This window comes from Sminthopsis crassicaudata, chromosome 2 (genome assembly GCF_048593235.1).
Source record: "Sminthopsis crassicaudata isolate SCR6 chromosome 2, ASM4859323v1, whole genome shotgun sequence".
NCBI classification, from domain to species: Eukaryota; Metazoa; Chordata; class Mammalia; order Dasyuromorphia; family Dasyuridae; genus Sminthopsis; species Sminthopsis crassicaudata.
The window spans coordinates 316,903,969-316,922,314 of NC_133618.1; the positions used below are offsets into that span (position 1 = coordinate 316,903,969).

General features: G+C 36.2%; 1 protein-coding gene across 2 annotated transcripts in view; it reads right to left on the reverse strand.

Annotated features, from left to right (window-relative positions):
* Positions 1-18,346, reverse strand: part of RGS6 (regulator of G protein signaling 6) — a 657,670-nt gene that overhangs the window by 34,359 nt on the left and 604,965 nt on the right. For both annotated transcript variants that reach the window (XM_074290125.1, XM_074290124.1), the window contains exons 16-17: positions 13,952-14,041; positions 9,562-9,615 (exon numbers count right to left, since the gene is read on the reverse strand). In XM_074290125.1, coding sequence (XP_074146226.1) covers positions 9,562-9,615; positions 13,952-14,041 — 144 coding nt within the window. The remainder of the gene's footprint in view (positions 1-9,561; positions 9,616-13,951; positions 14,042-18,346) is intronic.

Below are 18,346 nucleotides of genomic sequence, written 5' to 3' on the forward strand. Positions count from 1 at the left end.
GTATTTCACTAGTACAGAAAAAGAAGCCCTTAACCTAAGGTCTGGGAACTTAAATTTTTTTTTGATGACTAATTTGTTTTCTTTTCAATCTTCTTTATTTTGTGCATTTAAAAGCATTATTATAACAAAGGTTGCATAGGCTGCCAAAAGATCTATGACTCAAAAAGCTGAGGTCCTCTTTTATTGGCTGAGGAAACTCCTTCTGTCAATGCAAACTGTCATCTTTGAAACTTAACTTAGAGAGTTGCTCAGAGTACTGAGAAGTTACTCATTCTGCTTAGGCCGTCACAAAGGTAGAATTTGAACTCGAGTTTTCATGTCTTCAAGGCCAATTCAACTTTTGTAGTTTTAAGATTTACCTCTGCAGGAGACCTACCAATCATTTCCTGTCCATTTATTCTATTCTCTTCCATTATCTCTGTTTATATCTTGCATGTATCTGGCAATTTGTATTTTGTCTTCCCCATTAGAAATCAGCTCTTTAAGATCAGGGACTACATTTGCTTTTAGTTCTATCTCCCATGCTCAGCACAGGGTCTGGCACAAAGTTAGCATTTAATAAGTACTTGTTGACTGATGATACAGTTAGCAATGTGAGGCTGAGCTTAGGGTCTTCTGTTGTTGGTCCTTATTACTCCTACTAGAGGCTTATCTTTTCTTTAAAATATATGAGGAAAACTGAGCTCACTAGTCTGTCTTGTTGGCATTTGGATCCATATGCTAAATCTGGAGTGGATTTTAGAGACGATGTAACCTTTAATTTAGTGACGATCAAACCTCTAATTTTTCAAAGGAGGAAACTGACATCTGGTGAGAGGAGATCACTTGACCAAGGCCACACAATTTCAATTTTGCATAGTTGATATTTCAATTATGGTCTTCCAACTCCAAGTTCAGAGCTCTTTCTTTGGACCTATGCAGATCTATCCCCAAAGCTGCAGTTCCTAATTTAGGATAAAAAGGTGGACATGTGTGTGAATATGTACTCTCAGGTAAATCTACATGAATCTAATGGAACATTATTGAGATGTAAGAAATGACAAATATGACAAATGGAGAGAAGCAGTAAAAGACCATCATGAACTGATGTGAAGTGAACGGAAAAAACAGTTGGGAAAATTGTACAATGATTACAACAATATCAAAATAATCAAAAAGGAGTGTTCTAAAAATATAGAAATAAAGAAAAAAAGGAAGTTTTTGCTTATGTTAGATGGGCAAAATATCCTTTTCTTCATGTCTTTCTCATTGAAGACTATTATCTGACCATTTCAAGTTTAGCACCTGGCATCAGCATTTGACAAGGAGGAGAATGTTTTCAGTGTTTGATTATTTAGTAGAGACAGTATAAAGTCTACATCAGAGTGACTTTGGGCTGGAGTCATAATTTCACTGAGCCTCAGTTTCCTTATCTAGAAAGATACAAATGCTTGTATTATCTATTGCAAAAGAATAGTGTGGGGATCTAGGTAGCACAAAAGCTAGAAGGAAAGAAACAAACACTTATTAAGTGCCTACCATAAGTTCTACCTTGTTTAATCCTCACAAATACTCTGGGAGGTAGATACAATTAACATCTGTCTGTCTCATTTTGCTCAGCCATAACATGGAGATGATAAATGACTTTTCCATGGTCATACAGCCTAAGGCTGGCTTTGAAATTGGAGGCAGGATTTAAAAAGGGTCCTTCTTCACTCTGGCCTATTGTCTGTGTTATCTAGCAGTTTCAGGAAGCTCAGAGAGTTGGAAGCTCAATTCTTCATTTTCAGATGAGGATTTTAAGGATCAGGAAAATTAAATTACTTTCTCAAGTTCACATATACAGGGAGAGACAAAACTGGATTTGAATCTAAGACTTTTGACTTTAAATCTAGCACTCTTTCCATGCTGCCTCATGCTATTTTTGTTTGTTTGTTTTTATTGTTGTTAAGTTTGACAGCCTTATATAAATGAGACTTCCAGAGTACAGTATTTTTGTTTTTTAATTGTGTTCTATTTTTTGTGACCCCATCTGGGGTTTTCATGGCAAAGATACTGGAGGGATTTGTCATTTCCTTTTCCAGCTCATTTTAGATAAGGACACTTAGAGAAACAGGGTTACATGACTTGCGCAGGGTCACCCAGCCAGTAAGTGTGTAAGGTCAGATTTGAACACATCCAGTGCTCTATCCACTATACTACCTAGTTGCCACCTAGCTGCTTCCGAGGGGACAGTACTGTGAAGTACTGACACATTGTCATCTATGTTGGCCACAAATCCGGAAGCGCAGCAAACCTACATTTGGCATATTGTTCAGAGACAAGCTTCAGGAAATGTTCTCCTTCCAAACATGCATCTACCATAGATGGTGCCCAATAATCTGAAAAGTCAGTGGTAATGAAATCCACAGTGACTATCCGGATGTTTCTAGCTGTGGTTTCTTCTGCTGAATGCTCTGGGGTAGAATCCCTAAAACATCTTTAACTCTAGCTTGCTTAACACACTGCAGTATACTTAGAAAAGAATCAAAACATCTACTTGAGCTGATGTCAAATTGCTGACTTGACTTGACATTCTACTATATAATAAAGTTTTTCTGTAACTGGGACTTCATGGAATCTCACAATAATGGTCTTGTCTGAAACTTGAATTTTCCAGGTCAGTTTGAGCTGGGATTTCCACAAACTTTGTGGTTTCAACCTACCAAACCACAGCTCATCCTCAGCTGAGTTTCATTCTGACTTTTAAGGTTCTTGGTGACTTAGGATGAAACTTCAGATAAGCATGTGCTATTGGAAAGAAAGCTCATCCAACATTACTTTGGCTAGGAGAATGATGAGTCACATTCATATCCTCTATAGTACATCCTTGAAAAGCATTAATTCAAGAGTTTTTTAAAAAGACACCTTTAAACATTCAAAAGAAATTCCCTTTTCAAAGCTTCCTGAGTATTTTGAGAGAATATTTTAATTTCTAAAACATTATTTTGTGAAATCTTTCCTTTACAAATGAAAAAAAAATTCAAGGTTCCACTTTTTGAAAAGATACAGCTATGATATAATCTTAATCTTGACCAAGCTCTCAGTACTTTTGTCAACTGACCATGTAACTCATAATTCTTTGTCATTAAAGAGATAGCATTAGAAACCTCTTTTCTTCAGGTTTTTTTTAAACTATAAAATGAGTGGATTGCAACAAGTGACTTCTCAGATCCCTTTCAAATTTTATGACACTTAGTCTGACCCCAGGTCTTTGGGATAGTACCTAAATATAGGGCTTAATTAGCTTTACTCTCTTGTTCTCACTGGGTCTATGACAACACTGGCAGTCTATTTATGCTTACAAATTCTTATCTTCTCCACATATGACATAAGAGTTATGCCGAACCATCTTTTCAGTTTTGGTATTGCTATTTTTATTATTTGGCCATGCCTGTGATTTTATTTGTAGCAGGACTAATCAGACATTCCCCCTGATTCACTCCTTATATAAAGAGAAACTGGTGGAACGCCTGATCTATCCTGCCAGATCAACTTTGATGTACATTAGTACAGGGAATTCTAGATGAAGAAATTCCCTATACCAATTATTCTGCAACCTGTAGTCTTAGAGAGTTGGTTGGAGGCAGTGAGAAGTTTGATGAGTTGCTCCAAGTAATACAGTCCGTATATATCATTGAACTGAAGTTTTCCTGCTTCAGAGGGCAAGTACTCTACCTACCTACTTGTGCTGTCTCTTCTGGTATAAACAGTTGTGAGATTCTTCCATATGTCTTAGATGAAGTATTCATGCCACACTTCTCTTCTAACAATTTCTCACATTATGTATAAAGGGCAACCAGAAAGTTGTTAGAAAATCACAGATTACGTGGTCAGTTAGCTCCACACTAATGAGACTGAAGTCTGGGATTCATTCCATTCCTAAGTGAGCACTTAGATTTCCTCTGTTCTATGATCACAGACAATATCTTTGACCCTCCATATCCCTCTATTACAAATGTAATGTGGGTTACAAGGAATCAACCCACTCAATGATACCATAATCCTCACTAAGTTTAGAATATGTTAAAATGGGGGGGCATTTTTAGTAATTCCCTATTGCATAGAGAAGAAATGCAAACTCTTTTATCTTAGCATGGTGCCTGGCAGATAGTAAGTAGGTGTTTAATAAATGTTTGGATTAGAATGGCATCCAAGGCTCTCTACAATCCTATGTCACTCTGTCTTTTTATAGGCTTATTTTTCATTCCAAGTTCTGAAGATTTGGAGGTTAGGAAAATATTTTGCTTTCAGAATGCCCTGAAATACGCATGAAAGTTTTCCCAAATGAGCATTTCATACATTTGGCATATGTCTATTGCTTTTATATTCCAAATACTTTATTACTTGAACATGAGAACTTTAGAAATAGAATCATTTTGAGAACAAAAAGACACATAGTAAATGTTTCTCACAAGACCTTCAATTCATTCAGATATATTTACTAAGCAATTAACTTGGGAAGAAGGGACAGTTATATGGCACTTGACAGAATCAGGAAGACTCATCTTCATGAGTTTAAATCTGACTTAAGATATTTAGAATCTGTGTGAATCTGTTTGCCTCAGTTTTCTCATCTATAAAGTGGGCTGGAAGAGAAAATGGCAAACTGTTTCAATATCTTTGCCAAGAAACCCCAAATGGCTCACAAAGAATGGAATACAACCAAAACAACACAATGTTGGACAGAGAACTGTCCTAGGTGCTGAGGCAGAAACAGAGGTTGAATTGTTCACATGGAATTTGCAATTAATAGGAGAAATGACTCCAATAGATAATTGTAATATGTATGATTACATGAAAAATACACCAAAGCATTACAGAAGAGCTGTAAGGGGTCATAACAGATACAAAGAATTAGGAAAGGTGTCAAGAAAGATGTAGCATTTGAATTAAGTAGAAATTCAACAGTTATGGCATAGTGAACATTATAAACAAAGCCCCAGAGACTAATGGTAAGCTTTACTTGGAGAGTTTGGTTAGATCATGAGATAAGGCTAAAAAGATAGGGTGGCATAAGTTTGTGGTAGGCTCCGAATGCCAGGCAAGATTAAGGACTTTAATCCCTAGGTAATAGAGAGCCATTTGAGATTTTTGAGCAATGGTATAAGAAATCCATAACTATGCATATAGAAGGTTTTTGTGATTAGTTGGGAAAGATGAAAAGCTGAAAACCCTCTTAAGAGAAAGAGTTCAGAGAAGAGGTAACAATGTACTAATTTGAGAGCTCTGGGGGCAGATGGGATGGATGTTGTAGAAGGATGGCTGGCAGGACTTAATTGATTAGAAATGAAGATTGTAACCTAAGAAAGGGTCTTGGGGAGTTTTTGGGTTGCTTTGTCAAGAAACTAGGTGTCTTCTTTCATATCCTTATTCCCATCTTACCCATGTTAGACCTTCTTTCAATTTGTACCTGAGAATCATGGCTGCCTATCCATTACATTTTGGACTTGTTTGCAAAATCCCTCAACATTGTTGATAGAGAGCAAATCAGTTCTAGAGACAGAGATGAAGTGCTCCAGTTAAGGATGTGGGGCTAAGTTTTATAGACCTTTGTTTTTTTTCCCTTGTTGACCTGAACTCTTAAAATGTTCACATTCAAATAGTGTTTTAGAGGACGATGGTAAAAATAAAAATAATAGCTATTATTTGTATAATGCTTTGCAAATCCTTTTTATTTTATCAGGCAGTTTGTCATAGTGGAAAGCAAATTGCCTTTAGTACCAAGACCTGGACTCAGTTCTCACCTCTAACATAACATTTGTGTGGTCTTGCACAAGTCATTTTCCCTCTTGGTGCTGTAGGCATCTCTTTTAAATTACAGATTGCAAGAAGGTACCTTAGTCCGCATTGGTAGAGAGCTTTTCCTTACCCAGGAATACCTCGTACTAAATACAATTATAGGTCCGTTCCTTCTCTATCTTCCTTAGTTATCACTATTTCTTAGGATCACAAATTTGTTATTGTTTGTCCTTCTTCTTCAAAGAGGACCAATGATATCACATGATGATGAATTGACTTGCACATGAATTAGATTTAAGTGAAGCAGAATTGCATAAAGTCAGCAGATTCTCTGTCTTCCAGAATCATTGAAGTCTAGTGGCAAGACAAAAGTTAAGGTGTCCAGCAATTGCCCAGTATGCAGTGGATGACCCTGATATTTTTTGATGCTGATCAAGCACTGAGTGCTCTTAATACCTGCCTCAGCTGCTTTCATGGCCATTTGCACAAATTATTCTCACTCATATACCCATTCTGTGGGGCAATATTTGGAGTAGACATCCCCCCAAACTCACCAATGGATTTGAGGTCTATTGACTACACTTGACCTGATTTAGCTCATCTGCTGAGATGGTTTTTACTAGTGTGTGGCTGCTATGAATGCTACAGCTTCTTGGAACCACAGGTGAGAGTTGAGTGAAAGCTGAACACTAAAGGCAGATAAGCAGCCCTAAAAATGACTTGGCAAGCTCTCTTACCAAAGGACTCCCTGAAGGATCTCCCAGAAGATCCCAAATAAAGGATCATAGATTTAGAACTCTAAGGGACTTTAGAGTTCATTGAATCAAAAATTCTCCTCTTTACACTTTGCAGATGAGAAAATTAAGCCACAGATAGATTAAAGATCTCGCTCAGGATCCTATAAGTGTAAGTGGTGGGATTCAAACCCAACTCCTAACATTTTCCTCATTATTTTGTGAGAAAAGTTTTACAGGAACTGTTATCCTCATTTTAGAAAGAAAATGAGACTCAGAAAAACTGGTTTTCCAGTGAAAAAAGATTAGATATGACATGACCCCTGTCTTCATGACCATTTCCTAAGGTCACAGAATTTAAATGAGTTTTTTTGAGTTTAAACACAATCCAGGTTTTCTGCCTCCAGAGATTCAGTGAGAACAACAATAATAAGAACTAGAGTTTATATATTTCCGTAAGATTGACAATGCATAGCAGATTCTAGAAAAGCTGGAAAGACTTACACCAACTGATGTTGGTGTTACTGAGCATAGTAAGCAGAACCAGGAGAACATTGTATACACTAAGGTAAACTTAGATCTTTTCAGCAATACAGTGATCTAAGATAATTTTAATAGATTTGTGATGGAAAATGCCATTCACATCCACATCCACATCCACAGAAAGACTGAATGTAGATCAAAACATAGCATTTTCACTTTTTTTGGTTTTTTTCTTTCTTATGATTTTCCTCTTTTATTCTATTTTTCTTTCAGAACATGACTAATATGAAAATATGTTTAAAATGATTGTATACATATAACCTAAATTAGATTGCTTGCTGTCTTGGAGAGTGAGAAGGTAACTAAGGGGAGGGAGAAAACGTTTGGAACTTAAAATTTTATAAAAATTGCATGTACTTGGAAAAATAAAATACTATTAAGAGAAAAAAAAAACATTGTAAAAGTAAAAAAAAAATTAAAAGATTCACAACGTACATTACCTATATCATCTCCTTTGGTCCTCTGAACATCCCTGTAAGGTAGGTGTTATTATTATTATCATTTAACTAATGAGGAAATTGAGGATCATTAAAATTAATGACTTAATTAAATTAAATTAAATAGAATTAAAATTAAATGACTTGTTCAAGGTCACACAGCTAATGAGTGTTTGAATGTTTGAGGAAAGATTTGTACCTAAGTACCTGTTGCTAAGTTCAGCTCTTTATCTTTATTACCTAGATGATCTTTCTACTATTATCATGTTACCTAAAGTGGAGGTAGCTGAATAAAAGGATTCACCTATATAGAGTAAGAGTGAACCAGAGGGACTTTATAGCTACATATCTCTCTATCTTATGAAAAAAATGATAGAGATAGAAAGCAAGAGAAGAGGATCAATTGATCTACATCAACTATTATCTATTAATTTTTTTGTTTACTCTTCATTCCATGTCAAGCCATGTGTTCAAGGCCATATTTTAATAAATTTAGGAGAGGCAAAATAATTGTATTCATCTCCAGTTTCTTAGAATTTAAATCAGAGGATCAAATAAAGGCCACATCACTATTTCCTGCAATAGTTGGATGTTATGTCTTTTTTTTTTTTTTTTCAGACATTTGAGTAGTGAAGTCTATAGACCTAGGTCCAGAGTTAGGAACTGAGTTCAAATCCAGCCTAAGGCAATTCCTAGCTGTATAGTCTTGGATATGTCACTTAACCTCTATCTGCCTCTGTTTCTTCAGCTGTAAAATGGAGATAATAATAACACCTAACCTATTTGTAAAGTGCTTAGTATAGTGTCTGTCACATAGTAAACATTTAATATACTCATTTCCTTCTTTCTTTCCTTTCTTAGGAAGAAGGAAAAGAATATCAATGTTAACCTACAAGAAGGAAAACATCAACTTTAGGGTCACATAATTTGGTTTTGGTCCCTTCTAATTATATTTGAGCAGTGCAAATGTGGTACTTTTCTGTCCAGGTTCTTGCTTCTGGTCATTTAACAACTGTCCTAATAAGATGAGTACCTTCTGGATACAGGATGCAGTGCCAAGTATTGGCAGGAGATAGGATAGAAGGAGAAGTCATGATCTTTGATTTATTTCACCCACATGGAAGATCCACCCATCTCTGATTCTTTCTCATACTATTGACTATTTGAGCCTCTTGTACAATGTTGAACTCATCTATTACATTATAGGTGTGTGATTGAAAGGTAAGCAATTAAGAGAGTCAAATGGACTTTGCCACACAGTCTATCTTGAGAAGATAACAAATGACTCTAATCAACAAACTTCAGGCACATAATCCCTACTTCCCATAATGGTCAATGCTATGCACTATGCCCTCATCTCCCAGTCACTTTAGGAAGAAGAAGAGGTATGTACTGTGGTTAAGAATTCATGCAAAAGACACCACAGTGGATGCACGCTAAAGGACACTTCTTGAAATCATGCGCCATTACAGCTCTACAAGCACATAGCAAAAGCAAGTGGCTACAGCGATGTCAACTTGGGACTGATCCCAGCTTTGCTGCCAGAGTTCATAGGGGGAATTTTAAGTTGTTATTTTTTCTTTTCTTTTTTGTATATAGTTTGATTAATATTAATTTTACAAATGAACATTTGACCAATAATTAACTTATTTTTTTTCTGTGTGCACAGTAATGACCTTTCTGGGTTATTGCAGAAAAGACATGAACTACTGAGCTCATAGAGGTATATGGATTCTTCCATTCCTCTAAAAGCAAGGGCAGAAAGACTACACACCCAGGTCTGAAACTCAGTAGTTGTGCAGGCAGCTTTTTATTAGAAAAAAGTTTCCTCTTTTGCAAATCCATCCCTAGAAGAGAAGCTGCAAACAGGGCACAAGGGTATTGGAGGCGAGAAAAGCACCAAACTTCATCCCAGCCCAAATAAAACCTCAAAACAACACAAAAACCAAAACCAAAAAACCAAAAAAACCCAAAAAAAACAAACAAAAACAAAACAAAACAAAACAAAACAAAACAAAACAAAACAAAACAAAACAAAAAAAAACCAAAGAAAAGGTGGAGGGGAAAAAAAGCACAACTGAACTTACCACACTGCGAGTGAACTTTTCTAAGGAAGTTCTACGACCTTGCTCATTTTCTGGCTTTGGGGGGAAAAAAATTGGGAGAAAAATACAGGGAAAACAATCTTCAGCTTAGATGTAGTTTTCAAAGGGCAGCAAAAGTTAAAGAAAGAAGCCAAAAGAAAAGCAAAACCAAAAAATAACAAGAACAAAAAAGTAAGGGGAAAAGAGCAGACAGTGCTGTTTACAAGAGAAAGAGAAACTCTCTAAGGAAAATGTCACCAACTTCTTTGGAGTGAAGGAGGACTGAATATTTAATCTCTCTAGATTTTATAACCTTCCTTAAATGCATAGATTAGAAACAACCAACACTTCTCAGTTGAATCCCAAGTCCTGGTCAGCTTGTTCTAAGAATGCACTGTTTTTCTATTAGCTTTTGTTTAAAAAATAGAGCAGGCTGCCATCTTGGATTGTCCTCCCCACTCCCAACCATTTCAGGTGAAGTGCCTAAAGTGTAACTTTTTTTTTTTTTTTTTGGTATCTGACATCAATCAGAAAAGCATCATAGCAGGAAGAAATCAGCCCAATGGCTTTTAGGAAGGAGCTCAGCAGAAAGCCTGTCTTCCCCTTTAGCAATGCCCTTTCCAGATACTAAGAAATCTGGGCTTTCCCTCCATTCTTAATGGCTTCTATTAAAGGCTTCCATGTGAATCTACCACACTACTACTGAGGCACAGCAGGAAGCAGCAGGCTTATCTTATCCAAACTCTTTTCTTAACAAAAAGATAGACTGTGCATTAAAGGGACATCTTCAGTACTGTAATTAGAATAGGCCAATATTGGCTTTACTCTGGGGGCTCTGATAGTACTAGTAGTCTTGCCGGTATTAAAAATAAAAGTGAGGCTTAGCACCTAGTTAGTGAAAATAATTAGTTAAATTTGGAAGCTACCAGATGCTTCTTTGTGGAACAAGTCCCAGGTGATCTCCCCCTAGCCCACCATTTCCTCTTTTCCCTTTTGTGGCTTTCCTCCCCAGGTGGTACCCTAAGCATCACTTGAGACTGAATTTGATGCTGCTTGCTTTGGTTATCATGGATAGTGAGTCAGAACTGGCGGGGGGGATCTGGCAGTTCTGGTAACTGGGCCTTTTATTACTGTGAAGAAAAGCTGGTTCAGCCTCTTCATGGTCCTATGGAAAATTCTGCCACTGACAAATGTCCATCTTGTGTTCTGGTAACTGCAAAACATCACATGAGACTCATTCTTAAGCAGCAAACTTGAAATGGTGTGGTAGGGAGCAGGGAGAAGAGGAAAGAAGTCAGAAACAAAGACCAGGAACTCTCCATACTCTGTGGGGTGGATGGGTATGCATGCTACCAGTCTGAAGGTACAGATGTGTGGCTGTTGATTGAGCCTCTCTCCAATATTTTCTGTCTGTATGATTCAGAAAAGTGTAGTCACAACCCATATAGTTGCTTAGTTTGCCCCCAAACTCAGTTCCTGGGGCCCATGTTTGAGGCAGCCTTACAAAATAGAGGAAGGAAACTCTGAAAAAAAATAAGAGGCAGAGGAAGTGAGGGAGGGAAGGAAAAAGGAAGAGAGGGAAGAAGAAAGAAAGAAAGACATAAAGAAAGAAAGAAAAAGAAAGGAAGAAAGAACAAAGAAAGAAAAATGCTACCACACAACATAAATTTAAAAAAAAAATTAAGGCAATGAAGAAGCCAGGTATCTGTGGGCCTGCAGGATACAGTGAAAGCCTGGGGAGTGGGCCAAGGACACTTATCTGCCTTCATTGCAGATAACACATACTAGCATACCAGGACCCAGCATGACAGCAGAGTCACTCAGCAGGAGGAAAAGCAGATACTAGAAGTAACAAGTAAAACAGAGAAATAATGACAAAAAGATCGAGGTTGAACATTCTTCCAGCATGCAGGTAATGAAAACTATATGCCTGATTCTGGATAACATGACAAGTCTCCTCCTCTTTAGGGTGACAGATAATTCAACTACAGGCTAATGGGTAAAAAGGGGTGCTAGTTTAATGTCTGGATCTTCTATACCACAGCCATTGAGTTTACAGAGTTATATATCCAATTCATTTCCCTTGGGGAGAAATAAGTAAAAATGATATTGTGGTCATTATATTGTTATAGATAAATAAGCTAATAATACTAAATAAGTATTCTCTGATTTGGAACAAAGCTCCCTCTTTTGGTTTCCCTCTAGGAAAGATATATCACTTTTATTTCATAAATCATGGAAAGTACACTAAGAATGATTTGAATTCTTGCTCATTTATTAATGCAGCCCAAATCATATTACCTTTTGGGGCTTCCATATTACATTATTGACTTCTGTTGAATTTGTAGTCTACTAAGATCCAAGAAATTTTTTTCAAAGAAACTAGATTATCTCTCATGGATCTTATTGAATTTTTTTTAACATCAAAGTATCAGAAGTACATACCTTCAAATACTATCAAGGGACTTTTTATAACAGTAACAACTGAGGAAGAAGACTTATGTATCTACTCCCTTTTTGGAGTAACTGACCTTTGTAAGGAGGTTCTACTCCCATCTTTTGGGTTTACATGTTCTCTTTCTCATCTGCAGTTCCATAACATGAATGCTTTTATCACAGAGTGTCTATTTCTTAAATTTGGCAAATATGTGGGTAAATCAGATATACCACTGGAATCCACTGGAAGGCTAGAAGCCAAGAAAAGTAGGATTAATCTGATTTTGTATAGTGCTTAATGCCATTGTCTTTGATTATAACTGTTTTCTGGACATTGAAAGTCTTATTTGAAAGTTATGCACTGTGGTCATTATATTGTTATAGATTACCCACAGGGAGGCCAATAAGTTTCTTCCTTAGCCCTTATAAATACTCTCTAATGAATTCATAATTTAATCTGAGCATATGAGAGTAACTTATATCTTCTTTTTATTATTTTCCATTCCTTCAATGGATAAACTTTTTTCTTTTCCACCCAAATCTTTCCCTTAGACTAAAAGATCTTTTTTATCTTTCCTCTTCTCAGTTTCCAAACAGGCTCAGATTAGCTAACTCCTTACTTACACATCTCTGGACTTCCCAGGAAACACACCAAGAAATGGGGATCCCTTAGGACATCCCAAGCCTATAAGAAATTCATTTTGACTTTCATTGGTGACAGCTGAATTACTGTGACCTCTCTTTTTACAATAACCATAAAATAAAGGGCATTGAAGGCATTTACAGGAAGCATTGTCTTCCTGTCTCCTTCTTTCCACTTTTCTTTTCCCAACCAGAATTTCTTTAAGGCTAGTAGGGGTTCCTTACAGCAAGGATATTACCATATATACTGAGGAGAAGGAAGAAAAACATGATCAAAGACCATGGAGTTATATGATACCAAACAGTGTACAAAGACAGTATTATAGAAATCCCACAGAAGCCAGTATCTTAAGCACACACAAAAGTGGGCTACACAGTTGAGAGAAACACCAGCAAAGAGCATGTTGATGGAAAACCAAGAGTTTCAAGAAGGCAGCCCAGGAAGAGAGCGATAGAAAGAGAAAATGTGGGAAGAAAACATTTGTTCTAAAGTATTATGGAAATAGACTTTGGTACAAGTGGGCACCACACTCAATCACATGGAGGACATGAAACTATGCTGGAAAGTATAGAAAACATTTAAACATAGCCTGATGGAATTCAGAAACAATTTTTCTATTTGCCCTTTCTACCTCATCCACCTTTGTCCAGGGGACCAGCTAGATTTCATTAGAGTTTATCTTTGTTACAGCCACCTTTCCCGCACCTGCATTTTTCAGGATTCCTGGTCCCCCAGTCCACTTCAGAGAACCATGACTTAGTTTCAAAGTAAGAAGAAAGAAGCCAGGCAACTAGATTCTGTGCAAAGCTTATAGGTTCTTCTGGGTTAAAATAAAATAAAAATGTTTCAGATTGAGTGGGAATGAGATAAAGGGTCAAAAGGGAATGATTTTCTAAACAAAGAAAGTTGCCACCCAATTCCCTTATCACCAAATGGCCTCATTCATCTCCCTGTGAGAGTCAACAAGAGACCAGGTTCTGTATCAACCTACTTCTCTCATCTCCTGAATGAGATGTTGGGCTTTTATGACCAACACTTTCATCTGTCCCCCCTTTTCCCTCTATGTATAGCATATGCAGAATATGGGAACAGGGACACAGTGGGAAGGATTTTATATCTTGGACCTTTGAAGTTAGGAAATAATCGTTCTTATTCTTTCAACAAGAAAAAAAGAAGCCAATAGGAGAGGGTAAGAAGGAGGAAAAACAAACAAAAAGCTCAGGAAATAATAGTCTCATTTTCACACTCGCGGCAAGCAGCAGGCAAGAATCAATAGGTGCTAAGAGAGGCAAGTCTGTCTTTCCCCCCAAATACCTTCTTCTTTGCCTGTAGTAAGTCCTGGTAAGCATTAGACCGAAGAAACCGGGTATAGCTGTCACTCTTCATCAGCTTGTAAATGTGCTCCTGGAAGAAGAGAGGAGGACAGGGAAGACATCAGAAAGAATTGTTATCTAACACCAATCTGAAATTAGCAAAGTAGTTCTATCAATTAAACGTTTCAAGAGGGATATATTCAACTATGGCAGCAGATGAGCACATCATTTGGTTTTTCAAGCAAGAAAAGTAAATTTTCTTTTATAGAATACAAGATCCTACTGTTCAGAGAGGTTTGATCTTTATACAAGTTCTTTTTTAAAAAAATTCAATTTCACTTTATTTTTCAGGCCCCAATTCCCCCTTTAACTTTAACCTTCCCTCCCACATTGAAAAAACAAGTAAAATGAAGTCCATTAAAATACACACACACACACACACACACACACACACTTGAATTCCTAATCTCCCTATTTTTGTCCGCCTGCATTTTTGATTTCCCTCACAGGTTAATTGTTTACTATTTCAAAATTGGATTCTTTTTGTGCAGCAAAATAACTGTATGGACATGTATACATATATTGTATTTAACCATATACTTTAACATATGTAACATGTATTGGTCTACCTGCCATCTGGGGGAGGGAGTGGGGGGAAGGAGGGGAAAAATTGGAACAAAAGGTTTTGCATCTGTCAATGCTGAAAAATTACCCATGCATATATTTTGTAAATAAAAAAGCTATAATAATAATAATCATGTATATATGTATATATAGTTAAGCAAATTCCCTCATTAGCCAGGTCATTTTTTTTAAACTCTCTAATTCTATTACCTGTCCATTTTAAAGTGAGTAACATGCTTCATCAAGAGCAGTTAAATAGTGTGGTGGGCACAATGGCAGGCTTAGAGTCAGGAAGACCCATCGTCCTGAATTCAAATCTGACCTCAGATACTTACTAGTTGTGTGACCCTGAGCAAATCATTTAACCCTGTTTGCCTCAATTTCTTCATCTGTAAAATGAGCTAGAGAAGGAAATGGCAAACCACTATAAAATCTTTACCAAGAAAACCCCAGGTAGGGTCACAAAAAATTAGACAAATAATTGAACAACAAATTCCTTTGGAATTATGATTGGTCATTGTGTTGAATAGTCTTTCAAAATTGTTTGTCTTTATAATGTTATTAGTATATAAATTTTCCTTCTGATTTTGCTTATTTCACTTTGTTTTAGTATCTACAAATCTTCCCAGATTTCTCTAAAACCATCTCCTTCATCTCTTCTTACAGCAAAAAATATTCCATCACATTCATTGATTCTGCAGTGCTCAACTTTTCTTATAATACAACTCTTATTATTGGATAAATCATAGCTTTGACTATAAGCTTTGACCTTTGTTGGCAAGGAATTATCTATATTTTAATGTGTGGTCCAGACTTGCCATAATTTTTCTTCCAAAAGGAAGTATATTTTAATGTCATGGCTGCAGCCACCACCTGCAGTGATTTTTGAGCCCAAGGATATGATACACTATACAAGAATATACTGTTTCTATTTCTTCTCCCTTTATTTGCTAAGAAGTGATAGGTTAGGTTTTTTTAATGTTAAGCTACAAACTAGCTTTCACCCTTTTCAAGAGGCTTCTTAATTCTTCTTCACTATCTGCTATTATAGTAGTATCTGAAATTGTTCATATTTCTCCTGGGAACCTTAATTCCAGTTTTCAATTTTTTCTGTATTTAGCTTGATGTGCTCTGAATGTAAGTTAAATGAATAAGGTGACAACATACAACTTTGTTGTACTTTCTCAATCTTGAGCCAATCAATTGTTCCATGTTTGGTTCTAACTCTTGTATCTTAGCCTGCATATAGGTTCCTCAGGAGACAAGTAAGATGATCTGGTACTCCCATCTTTTTGAATGCTTGCCACATTTTATTGTGATCAATGTAATCAAAGACTTTAGTGTGGTCAATGAAGCAAAAGTAAATGTCTTTCTGGAACTCTCTTGCTTTCTCTATAATCCAGTGAATATTGGCAATTTGGTCTCTAGTTCCTCTGCCTCTTAGAAAATCAGCCTATTTTCTGGTAATTCTTAATTTATATGTTGCTGACGTCTAGCCTGCAAAATCTTAAGCAAAACCTTGCTGGTGTACAATTGTGTGACAATTTGGATATACTTTGGCATTACCCTTTTTCAGGATTAAGATGTAAACTTATTTTTTACAATTCTGTGGTCACTATTGACCACAAGTAAATTTGCTGGCTTATTAAGTGTAGCACTTTAACAGCATCTTCTGTTAGGATTGTAAATAGCTCAGCTGGACTTCTATCACCTCCACTAGATTTACTGTTAGCAATGCTTTTTAAGGCCCACTTGATTTCATTTTCCAGGATGTATGGCTTTGGTTCGGTAATTATACCATCATAGTTATTGGTGATGTTAAGTGTGATATATAAGTGATGTTATATATTTCTTATATAATTCTTTTGTATATTGCCACCTCTTCTACTTCTATTAAATCTCTACCATTTTGGTTATGTATCATGCACATTTTGGCATGAACTGTTCCCTTAATATCTTTAATTTTCTGGAAGAGAGCTCTTGTTTATCCCATCTTACTGTTTCCTTCTATTTCTTTACATTGCTCATTTAAGAAAACCTTCTTATCTTTCCTTGTTAGTCTCTGGAATGCTTCATTCAATTGGGTATGTACTTCCATTTCTCTTTCTTTTTTCTTCAGATTTTGTAAAGCCTCCTCAGACAGATTTTACTTTCTTATCCTTTTTCTTGTCTGTCTATAGTTCTTCAGGCATTCTTACCTACCAGAGTTAGTTCCTTAAATTTAATCACCACCTCCACTTCATATTATAAAAGATGTTATATCATACCTATACAGTTTGATGATTTCCACTATTTTCTTGAATTTAAGTTTGAATTTTGCAGTAAGAAGCATATAATCTGAGCCACAGTCAGTTCCAGGTTTTGTTTTAACTAATTTTATAGAGCTGCTACAACTTTGGCTGCAGAGTAGATAATCAATCTTATTTCTATATTGATCATCTAATTTATTTATGTTTAGAGTAACATTTTGAGTTGTTGAAAAAAAGTGTTTGCTGTGATCCAACAAATTATCTCAACAAAAACATTATTCATGAGCTACGCATGCCCCTCTACCTTAGCAGCTGTGAACCAGGAGAAAACTTCTAATGTATATTTCTCTAATTATTAGTGATTTATAGCATTTTTATGTTATTATTAATAACTTGTCATGTTGATTAAGAAAACTCAGAACAAGAGAGAAAAACCACCAGAAAGAAAACAAAACAAAAACAAGGTGAAAATAGTATTCAGTCCCCATAGTTCTTTCTTTGGATGTGGATGATCAATAAACATTTATTAGGTGCCTAATATATATCACACTGTGCTAAGCACTGAGGATAAAAAGAAAGATAAAAGGAAATCCCTGCTATCAAGAAGTCAAATGCATAGACAACATGTAAAAAAAACCCAAAACTATATACAAATAAGATATATACACAATAAATTAGAAATAGTCAACAGAGATAAAATATTAGACTTAAGAGGAATCAGGAAAGGCATCTTGAAGAAGACATTTTAGTAGGGCTTTCTGCTTGGCTCCAGAGGAGACAGAATTAGGAGCAATGGATATAAAGTGAAAAAGATATATCCCTGGATTTGATGCATGGAAAAAATGTTGTTATTAAGGCATTTCAGTCATGTTTCTCTATTTGTGACCCCATTTGGAGTTTTCTTGACAGAGATACTGGAGTGATTTGTCATTTCCTTCTCCAGATCATTTTATAGATGAGAAAATTGAGGCAAACAGGTTTAAATGATTTGCTCAAGATCATGCATTTAATAAGAGTCTGAGGTCAGATTTGAACTCAAGATGAGTCTTTCTGATCTCAGTCGCAGCATTTTATTCACTGTGTCACCTAACGAGGAAAATATTTCCTAACCGAATCGTCAAAAAATAAAACATTCTGGGAAAGTAGTGAATTCTCACTTGATGAAGGTCATCAAATAGATTCTAGCTAAGAATTAGTCCATGTTTCCTAAAGATGGTACCCGTTTAAATATGAAGTTGGGCTTGATGATTATGAAGGATCCTTGCCCCTCTGAGACACTGACACACTGGGGTAGGATCTGGCTTCATCGAGACCTTTTATTCAAAATTTCTATGCCAGGCATAATGGGTATGAAAGGCTATTGGTAGCAACTATCACTATTTTGGAAAGAACCTGTGAGAAAGAATACATGGGCCTTTTGTTTTGCCTTCCCCCCTTCCTTTCTCTCCTGTCTTTTCCCATCTTCCCTCTCTCCTTCCCTCTTTTCATCCCTCTCTCCTTCCTCTTCATCTACACTTCTCTTC